This window comes from Sapajus apella, unplaced genomic scaffold (genome assembly GCF_009761245.1).
Source record: "Sapajus apella isolate SASKATOON/1434 unplaced genomic scaffold, GSC_monkey_1.0 scaffold105, whole genome shotgun sequence".
Classification (NCBI taxonomy): Eukaryota; Metazoa; Chordata; class Mammalia; order Primates; family Cebidae; genus Sapajus; species Sapajus apella.
Window position 1 is genome coordinate 6377723 of NW_022437045.1, and position 11131 is coordinate 6388853.

The 11131-nt window shown below is 47.7% G+C and overlaps 1 protein-coding gene across 1 annotated transcript in view; it reads right to left on the minus strand.

The window, feature by feature from the left end:
• PLEKHG1 (pleckstrin homology and RhoGEF domain containing G1) overlaps positions 1–11131 on the minus strand; it is a 157092-nt gene that overhangs the window by 28279 nt on the left and 117682 nt on the right. The window contains exons 7-10 of the mRNA XM_032258801.1: positions 10316–10447; positions 6850–7032; positions 6663–6758; positions 6410–6496 (exon numbers count right to left, since the gene is read on the minus strand). Of these exons, the coding sequence (XP_032114692.1) occupies positions 6410–6496; positions 6663–6758; positions 6850–7032; positions 10316–10447 (498 nt within the window). The remainder of the gene's footprint in view (positions 1–6409; positions 6497–6662; positions 6759–6849; positions 7033–10315; positions 10448–11131) is intronic.

Sequence of the window (11131 nt, forward strand, 5' to 3'; positions counted from 1 at the left end):
AGGAAGGAAGGAAGGAAGGAAGGAAGGAAGGAAGGAAGAAAGAAGGAAGGAGGAAAGAAAGAGAAAGAACCGGCAGCGGGGAGGCTCTAACTAATGAGTTTCCCACAGCTGTGTTGATATTATTGGACTAGTGATACATTTGATGTTTAAAATTTCCCACTATGCATTTATTTCATAGAAATGATAGAAATACATTTTGAAAACTTTAGGAAAATAAATAATCTCGAGGAAAGATGTGGAAAGTTCACTTTAATAGCAATTGTGCTTAAATAGAAAATTATGATTACATTATAGTGAATAAAATATATTAAACAAGTACGTTTGAGGCTGGGTGTGGTGGCTTGTGCCTGTAATCCCAGGACTTTGGGAGGCTGAGGCTAGTGGATCACTTGAGGCCAGGAGTTCGAGGCCAGCCTGGTCAACATGGCAAAACCCCGTCTCCACTAAAAATACAAAAATTAGCCAGGTGTGGTGGTATGCACTGGTAGTCCCAGCTACTCAGGTGGCTGGGGCAGGAGAATGACTTGAACCTGGGAGGCGGAGGCTGCAGCGAGCAGACTATTGCACCATTGCACTCCAGCCTGGGCGACAGAGTGAGGCCCTGTCTCAAAAAAAAAAAAAAAAAAAAAAAAAAAAAAAAAAAAAAAAAAAAAAAGGTTTTTTATTGCCAGTGGGAACAATATGGTTAAGATGCTCTTTGAAGCCAGATAGACTTGGTCATGTGCTAGTTATATAAACTTGGGCAGTTTATTTAATGTCTCTGAGCCTATGTTTTTATTTCTCTAGAATGGGAAGAATAAGAACTACCTCATAACATATTTTGGTGAGGGTGTAGTAAGAATATAAAGAACTCAGCACAGTGTGTATGCTCAGTAAGTCGCAGCTGAAAAGACGTTTTTAGATTGAAGGGACAGACAACTTGGGGAGAAAGTTCACGTCATATTACTACATTCACCATCTGAATACTTGAAGGGAATTTCCCGGGATACATACACCAGCATGGTAGAAAGAGGACAGGTATGTAAGATGGCCTTGTTTTGTAATGGTCTATAGCTGCCTTTCAGAATCTTGCTAGTGATTTTGGTTTTCCCAGTAGACAGGTAAACAACAGGTAAGCACATCAAAGATGCTCTGCCATTGCTCCGAAGGCCATCGTAAGGCATCAGGCCAGCAACCAAATGACTAATCATGAAGAAAACGCAGTCCCCTCTCTGCATGAGCTCCCCTGCATCTCATAACACCCTGACAAAACGAAACTCATGCTCAAGTCCAAGTCCACACCTAGCACATTCATTTCCTGAGGACCGAATCATTGCTGGCAGCCCTGAGAACAAGCTTCAAATGCTTGTCAAAATATGCAGACAGCAAAACAGACTCTCCTCTTTCTCAGAAATCTCAACCCTTCTTATTTTCCACCCAGTTCAATTTTCATGATCATCATCCCATAGTCTGCTCCACCTCACTCCTCCCGGCCCCAACCTGGACCATTTCACCATCCCTGTGAAGAACCCACCCGCCGCCCTCACCCTAGTTCCTCGATCACTTTGTCTCTAGTGACCTTTTCCTCCACTCCAGAGCAGCAAGACAGAAGCAGAGCCACCTCCAGGACCGGATCACACCCAACACTGCCTCACCTCTAAGGCGGGACTCCAGAAGTCACTTCTTCAACTACAGATTTGTACATTTCCGTCTCTCCAACATTAACTCCTGCTGAACCAGTCTTTATTTCAATACTGCAGTCTCTCAGCACACACCTGTTTTCAGCTGGTTCTCTTCTCCACTAAGCCTGATGTCATGCCCAGTCACTGCAACTGCGTGCCCACTGGCACCCTCCCCACCCTGGCCCTGAGAACCTTCCCCTACCAGCTCTGCTGGTTCCCAACCTGGAGGAACCCACACACACCACGGTTTTTACCAGTAGTTTCCAAGTTGCTGAGCAGATTTTGAAATGGCATCATCACACTGATTCATGGTGGCCAGCTTCAGCTGGGTCCTTTGCTGCCTTTCACAAATTATTCTAGTCATCTCTAGGGACTGGTCTATTTTCTTTCTTTCCTTTTTTTTTTTTTTTTTTTTTTGGGAAACTTTTTTTTTTTTTTTCCCTTTTGTAGTGCAATGGTGTGATCTCGGTTTACCGCAAGCTCTGCCTCCTGGGTTCAAGCGATTCTCCTTCCTCAGACTCTGAGTAGCTGGGATTACAGGCATGCGTCACCACGTCTGGCTAATTTTGTATTTTCAGTAGAGACCGGGTTTCTCCATGTTGGCCAGGCTGGTCTCAAACTCCTGACCTCGTGATCCATCTGCCTCTGCCTCCCAAAGTGCTGGGATTACAGGTATGAGCCACCATGCCCAGCCCAACTTGTCCATTTTCTTTAGCAAGTGTTCTTCTGATCCCTTCCACTTTCCCTCAGATACCCCCATCTCTGCTTCACTCTCCCAGCAGATGAGTTTATCATCTGCATTAGTGAAATTAAACCCTTTGTCTTCTTGCAAATCCACCTCAAAGTTACTCCATCTTTCATCTTTTTCTCCCTTGGCTCAGAGAGATGCTTCCAGTCCTTTCCAAGATGAGCCCCTCTTCCTGTGCGTCCCACCCTCTTCCTTCCCACCTCCCCAGGCCTCATTCCAGGAAGTGAGCCACCGTCTCTTCTTCCACCTCCCTTCTCCACCCTGCCATCCCGTTGGGGACTTGGCACTTGACTCAGACAAGAAGACTTGATTTGCTCTTGCCTCTCTCCAAACTAGCATTTTTTTTCCTTTTGTGAACTTTATATATGAAAAAGTCTATACCCGTTCTGTTGCTTCTTAATCCCCCTTCTTCTTCAACACACTTCGATCTCTCCCTTCTCTCTTAATTGCCAAATCTAAAATCTGCTTTTCTGTTTAAATTTCCTGGACTGGCCAGGTGCGGTGGCTCACACCTGTAATCCCATCACTTTGGGAGGCTGAGGTGGGGCGGATAACCCGAGGTCGGGAGTTCAAAACAGGCCTGGTCAACACAGAGAAATTCTGTCTCTACTAAAAATACAAAAAATTAGCCAGGCATGGTGGCGCATGCCTGTAATCCCAGCTACTCGGGAGACTGAGGAAGGAGAATCACTTCTTGAACCCAGGAGCCAGAGGTTGCAGTGAGACGAGATTGTGCCATTGTACTCCAGCCTGGGCAACAAGAGTGAAACTCCATCTCAAATAATAAAGGAAAAATCTCCTGGACCGGCAGCCTTTAAGACAGTTTCTCTGCTGTCTCTGAGATGTGCTTTTTCCTTGTTAGCATGGCGCCTTCTCCCAGCGCGTCCTCACGGCCTCTCTGCTGCTCTTTCAGTGCTTTGTTTGGCTGTTCTCCAAATCCCCCACCCACCTGCAGATCTCTTAGATGTTGAGAGTCCCAAGGGTTCGTTTTCTTTTACACATTTTTGTGGACCATCTTGTTAAACCTTTGGGCTTCAATTACCGCATCTAGCAAGAGTCTCCTGATCCTCAACTTCCAAGACCTGAATTTCCACCTGTGGCTGACCCTGCCCGGCAGCATGGGTGCCAGTGAGAGCGGCGGGCTCCTCTCTCTCGCTCCAATCCCACGAGTTCCTCTGGCTTTCCACCTGTCTCAGGACTCACATCATCACGCTCTCCTTCAACTCCTGACTTGGCATTGTGGGCGAAATCCTGTCCCTGCCTCAGTGGCACATTCTGCACTTGTCCCCTCTGCTGCTGTGGCTCTGTGGCAGCACCACTCAGCTCCTTTCCAGACCATCATGGTGGGTACTATCTTCTCCAGCCTCCAACCTCACTCCTGCCACTTATTTGTCACCCTGTCCCCAAAGTGACACTCTCAGAACACAGGGCTGACCTTACCATCTCCCTTTCCTCCAAAGCCTGCAGTGATTTCCCAGTGTGAATGCAGTCCAGGCTCCTCAAAGCGCATGCCCACAGCCCTCCAAGAGCTCCTGCCCTTCCCCTCCCTGCCTCCACTCCTGCCCCAGCCCCTGAAAACTCAGCCCTCCCATCCAGGCACCGCCTGTGAACGCTGAACGCAGCGCATTCGTTCTCTCCTGTTTCTGTTTACGCAGGTCTCTAGGTCTGGTTTCCTTTATTCCTTTTTTCCCTACTTAATAAAAATATTCCCAAGACTGGGCACGGTGGCTCATGCCTGTCATTCCAACACTTTGGAAAGGCTGAGGCGGGCAGATCATTGGAACCCAGGAGTTTGAAACCAGCCTGGGCAAGATAATGAGACCACACCTTAAAAAAAAAACAAAAATTAGGTCAGGTGTGGTGGCTCATGCCTGTAATCCTAGCACTTTGGGAGGCAGAGGCGGGTGGATCATGAGGTCAGGAGTTCGAGACCATCTTGGCCAATATGGTGAAACCCCGTCTCTACTAGAAAAATACAAAAATTAGCCGGACATGTTGGCAGGCGCCTATAGTCCCAGCTACTTGGGAGACTGAGGGAGGAGAATCGCTTGAACCCAGGAGGTGGAGGTTGCAGTGAGCCAAGATCATGCCACTGCACTCCAGCCTGGTGACAGAGGGAAACACCGTCTCAAAAAAAAAAAAAAAAAAAAAAAAAAAAAAACCAATAAAAATTAGCTTGGCGTGGTGGTGCAAGCCTGTGGTCCCAGCTCCTCTGGGAGGCTGAGGTAGTGGGATCTCTTGAGCCCAGAAATTCGAGGCTGTAATGCGCGATGTTTGTACAACTGCACTCCAGCCTGGGCAACACAGTAAGATCCTGTCTCAAAAAAAAAAAAAATCCTTATCCCTCAAGACTGAGGTAAAAGATGTTTTCCTTCCTCTCTCCACTCAACTGAATTGAACACTTTATTCTTCCACACCACCTAAGGTATACTCTATTGCGCCTTCACGGTTGGCAAACAGTTCATGGCTTGGCAGCTGGCTCCCCATCTACAGACTCCTTCTTGGCCAAATCTGTATCTTGTCTCCCAAGCACCTGCATGGGACCCAGCTTTACACACATAGGTGCTTCATGCACCTTTGCATAATTCTCATAACTCCATCTTCTTTTAAGCCCCAAAAGGAAAAACACCACCACCTCCATGGAGTCTGCCATTCATGCAAATCTTTTCTTTTCTTTTTTTTTTTTTGAGATGGAGTCTCGCTGTGTCGCCCAGGCTAGAGTGCAGTGGTGCGATCTTGGCTCACTGCAACCTCTACCTCCTGGGCTCAAGCAATTCTCCTATCTCAGCCTCGTGAGTAGCTAGGACTGCAGGTGTATGTCATCATGCATGGCTAATTTTTGTATTTTTTAGTAGAGATGGGATTTCACCATATTGGTCAGGCTGGTTTTGAACTCCTGACCTCAGGTGACGGTCCCAAAGTGCTGGGATTACAGGTGTGAACCACCACCGCGCCTGGCCTTTTTTTTTTTTGAGATGGGATCTCGTCCTGTCACCCAGGCTGGAGTGCAATGGTGCAATCTCGGCTCACTGTAACCTCTGCCTCCTGGGTTCAGGCAATTCTCCTGCCTCAGCCTCCTGAGTAGCTGGGACTATAGGTGCATGCCACCACACCTGGCTAATTTTTGTAAATATATATATTTTTTGAGACAGAGTTCTGCTCTTGTTTCCCAGGCTGGAGTGCAATGGCACCATCTCAGCTCACTGCAACCTCCATTTCCCAGGATCAGCGATTCTCCTGCCTCAGCCTCCAGAGTAGCTGAAAATACAGGCATGTGTCATCATTCCTGGTTGTAGAGATGGGGTTTCTCCCTGTTGGTCAGGCTGTTCTCAAACTCTGCCCGCCTCAGCCTCCCAAAATGCTGGGATTACAGGCATGAGCTACCGTGCCTGGTTTAATTTTTGCATTTTTAGTAGAGATGGGGATTCACCATGCTGCCCAGGCTGGTCTTGAGCTCTGGACTTCAGGTGATCTGCCTGCCTCGGCCTCCCAAAGTGCTAGGATTACAGGTGTGAGCCACTACATCTGGCCCCATGTGAATCTTTTTGATGCTAATGGCTAGTTTAGCTGAGATGTAGTTCCTACATATACTATCTCTCCATTTTCTTTTTCATTTTTTTGAGGCAGGGTCTTGCTGTGTCACCCAGGCTGGAGTGCAGTGATACAATCTCAGCTCACTGCAACCTCCGCCTCCTGGACCCAAGCGATCCTCCCACCTCAGCCTCCCAGAGTAGCTGGGACTACAGGTTCGTGCAACCAGGCTGGGGGCTAACTTTTCTATTTTTTGTAGAGACAGTGGTCTCGCTTTGTTACCCAGGGTGGTCTCAAACTCCTAGGCTCAAGTGATCCACCTGCTGTGGCCTCCCAAAGTGCTGGGATTACAAGCATGAGCCACCACGCCAGCCTCTCTGTTTTGAAGTTGAACATTTTATCCTATCAGGATGCCTTACTGGGATTTGAGCTCTCTCCCGTTTGACGGTGCATTGATTCAGTGTCCTACCTTAGCTGGAATCTTGGCTGCGTGGTTCTCCAGGATCAGTCTCTTTAGGTGCAGAACCCAGAGGCGTTTGTCTTGCTGGGATTTGGCCTGCCATGACGAGATGTGGACAGTCAGACAACGATTCCACCACCCACAGGACCCTCTGATGAGATGGGAATTGACCATGTGGCCAGAAGGCTCTCGAAAAGCCACCTAGCACATAGCACTCATTGTTCACAAAGGGGCTTGTGGGGAGGCCCGGGCCTGCCGTTACCTGGACTGTGTGCTGCAGCTTGGGATTCTTATAGTGGAAGACGCTGAAGCTGAGTGGCTCCTTTGGAATCACCTCCACGAGCATGAGGTTGCCACACTGGAGCAGAGAGAGCAGAGGGTGAGGCACGCTCAGGAGGGAACGGAACCGGGGATCTGAGTCCCTGCCCGTGGCCAGTGTGCAGACCTACCAGGATGTGAGCTTTGTACGTAAACGTGTCATCTCTCTTCTTCGTGATGAGCAGCAGCTTGTCAAAGAGGAAGAGCGTCCGCTCGTTCTTGGCTCGCTGGAGGCGGAAGGTTCCCTCAAGCACCAGCTCCCCGTAGCTGGTCAGGTCTGGCCCCTTCCAGTTAGTAAGCAAACTCTGTATCTCCTGAGAAAGGGAATGGGGCCATAGCACTTAACAGGAAGCAGACGCCAGGCACCATGGGCTTGGTGGCTCATCTGTTGGGCCTCAAGAATGGTGACAAATCATCCCTGATGGGGTCTAACAATCTACATGGTATCTGATGGTCTATGGAATAAATCTGCATTTACAGATGGTGCCACTTAAGGGTTAACAGAACTGAATCAGGCTGTTAGTTGATGAGCTGCTAATGACTTATTTCCATTCCTTAATCATGCCATGATACGGCTCCTAATAGCTGTTACATCTTTCTAAAGCCAGGTCCAGGGGCTAACAGTATGGGACCTTCTCAGGTAGGCCTCCTTCTTTTATTTTTTATTTTTTTGAGACAGAGTCTCGCTCTGTCGCCCAGGCTAGAGGGAAGTGGTGTGATCTCGGTTCACTTCAACCCCACCTCCCTGGTTCAGGAGTTTCTCGTGCCTCAGCTCCTGAGTACCTGGGATTACAGGTGCCCACCTTCATGCCTGGCGAATTTTTTTTTAATTTTTTTTAATTTTTAGTACAGACAGGGTTTCTCCATGTTGGCCAGGCGGGTCTTCTACTCCTGACCTCAAGTGGTCTGCCCATCTGGACTTCCAAAAGTTCTGGGATTACAGATGTGAGTCACCGTGCCTGGCCCTTTCCCTTGATTTTTCTCACCCCCTCTTCTCTGGGAAGAAAATCTTCAGAGCTGTTGAAGACTTTCTTCCAGATATCGAAGTTCATACCACACAGAAGAAATTCAAAACTAAAGCCTATAAAAAATCAGCCCTGTCATTTTCTCAGAAATTTCCTGAGTTTAAATTTACTTACTCAGGGAAAGGAAATGAACCTTTGCACCTAACTTACATTTTAGTGCTTTTTTATTCAAATTTTAAATTTGTATGGGTACAGTAGGTGTATATATTGATGGGGTACATGAGATATTCTGACAGGCATACAATACATAATAAACACATCAGGATAAACGGGCCTCTGTCATCTCCAGCATTTCTCATTTCTTCTGTGTTACAAACAGTGCAATTATACTTTCAGTTATTTATAAATTACTGTTGACTGTAATTCCCTTGTTGTGCTATCAAATATGAGATCTTATTAATTCTTTTTTTTTGAGACAGAGTCTCACTCTGTTGCCCAGGCTGGAGTATAGTGGTGCCATCTTGGCTCACTGCAGCCTCTGCCTCCCGGGTTCAAGTGATTTTCTCCTGCCTCAGCCTCTCAAGTAGCTGGGATTACAGGCATCTGCCACCACGCCTGGCTAATTTTTGTATTTTTAGTAGAGATGGGTTTCACCATGTTGGCCAGGCTGGTCTCAAACTCCCAACCTCAGGTGATCTGCTTGCCTCAGCCTCCCAAAGTGCTAGGATTACAGGTGTGAACCATCGCGCCTGGCCCTCATTTAAAATTTTCTAACCTTGGTTGACCACAGGCAAATGAAATTACAGAAAGTGAAACTGTGGAGCTGGGGCAGGGGGGTGGGTGGGGGCAGGTGGATGACTGTGTTCAATAGATTCTGACATTATGTCTGCAAAACACTTGTATGATAAAGGGTTAAACTTTTATTGCTGTTGCAAAACACAAAAGCAGCCTGGAAGATTATCATGTCATCTTCCTCTGATTTTTGATCGTCAATAGCATCACACCACATTCTGGCTGCCTATACCTGAAACCTACAGAGTTTGTTCTGACTTATGAGCCAAATAATGTATCTTTTTTCCTGAGTTAGGCAAAGCCAGTCTGCATAGGGTCAAGTCACTTTGGGTTTCTCCGTCTCTCTCCAGGGACAGTCAGGAGCCTGGAACTGGCCTCTGGGCCCACACAGCCTCTTGTTTTGTTTTTAATAGTGCACCTGGCCAGGTGAGGTGGCTCACGCCTGTAATCCCAGCACTTTGGGAGGTTGAGGCGGGCAGATCATGAGGTCAGGAGATCGAGACCATCCTCGCCAACATGGTGAAACACTGTCTCTACTAAAATACAAAAACATAGCTGGGTGTGGTGGCGCCCACCTGCAGTCCCAGCTACTCAGCAGGGTGAGGCAGGGGAATCGCTTGAACTGGGGAGGTGGAGGTTGCAGTGAGCTGAGATGGTGCCACTGCACTCCAGCCTGGTGATAGAGCAAGTCTCTGTCTCAAAAAACAAAAAAAAAAAAACAAAAAAAAAAAACGTGCATCTATTGTGGTGCCCAGGGCATGGTCACTGGCTCAACATCTGTCAAAATGTCCTAAGATTTAGGGCTTAAAATGTTCATGCTGGATAGGCCTTTAGCACACTTCTCTGTCTTATTTTAAAAATGAGGAAACTGTCTACGGCCACACCACCTTGAACACGCCCGATCTCGTCTAAAAATGAGGAAACTGCTGGGTGTGGTGGCTCAAGCCTGTAATCCTAGCACTTTAGGAGGCCCAGGTGGGCGGACAATCTGAGGTTAAGAGCTCGAGACAAGCCTGGCCAACCTGGTGAAACCTTGTCTCTAGTAAAAATACAAAATTAGCTGGGTGTGGTGGTGTGCCCCGTAATCCCAACTACTAAGGAGGCCGAGGCAGGAGGATCGCTTGAACCTCAGAGGCCAAGGTTGTCGTGAGCTAGATCATGCCACTGTACTCCAGCCTGGATGACAAGAGTGAAACTTCGTCCCCTTCCCTCCCGCCCCCAAAAAAGGAAATTGGAATGACGTGGGAGGGTCACTTCCCACGTGAAACTGTAAAGGAGCTGGTTCAGCCTTGGCCCCCTTACTCCTCAGCCCCGGCCTATGACCACCCACGCATCACCTCATGGTTTTGCAGGAACTGGTAGCAGAGGAATAAAGGCTTAAAAAACCTTTACATAGTTTAGAGAAAGTTGCTTTCAACAATAATTACTAACTTTGGCCGGGCATGGTGGCTCACGCCTGTAATCCAAGCACTTTGGAGGCCAAGACGGGCAGATCACCTGAAGTCGGAAGTTCAAGACCAGCCTGACCAACATGGTGAAACCCCGTCTTTAAAAAAAAAAAAAAAAAAAGAATTACTAACTTTGCAATTAATAGAAGTAGGAGACTCCAAATTTTAACTTAGATCATCAAAGGGGCTATAAGCAAACAATTAGCTTAAAAGTTATAATGTCACTTTCTCTTAAAGAGCCATACTAGACAATGATCGGTATTACTGGTGTCCTGAACTGCTTTCAGGGAGAACTATGTGGAAGGCCGTGAAGGTGGTGCAGTACCTGAGCAGCCTTAATATTTTACTGGGAAAACAGTGAGTCAGGACATCTGCAAACCTTGCAAGCTCACCTGTAACCGGACCGCGTGCTCGTGTTTCCGCTTCATGTCATTGATGTGCCAGGCGACTCGCTGCATTGTGTCTATAGCATCAAGCACCACATCATAGCCCTCTGTGTCCTTATCAAGGTGATTTTCTATTTCCTTCAACAAAAAAAGAATGAGTTTTTTTTTTTCCATTTTTTTTCACACAGCCAGTGAAAAAAATGGCACCTCTATGATTAGTTCCTTATATTTTATTTTTGCTTATTTATTTATACACTACCAGTTGGGTACAGTGGGCTCTGTAATCCCAGCACTTTGGGAGGCTGAGGTGGGTGGATCACCTGAGGTCCAGAGTTCGAGACCAGCCTGGCCAAAATTGCAAAACCCTGTCTCTCCTAAAAATACAAAAGTTAGCCGGGTATGGTGGTGGGCACCTGTAGTCCAGCTACTCAGAAGGCAGAGACAGGGGAATCACTTGATCCTGGGAGACAGAGGTTGCAGTGAGCTTAGACTGGGCCACTGCACTCCAGCCTGGGTGACCAAGTGAGACTCTGTCTTAAAAAAAAAAATTCTTGCCGGGCGCGGTGGCTCACGCCTGTGATTCCAGCACTTAGGGAGGCCGAGGCGGGTGGATCACGAGGCCAAGAGATCGAGACCATCCTGGTCAACATGGTGAAACCCAGTCTCTACTAAAACTGCAAAAAATTAGCTGGGCATGGTGGCGTGTGCCTGTAATCCCAGCTACTCAGGAGGCTGAGGCAGGAGAATTGCCTGAACCCAGGAGGCGGAGGTTGCAGTGAGCCGAGATCGCGCCATTGCACTCCAGCCTGGGTAACAAGAGCG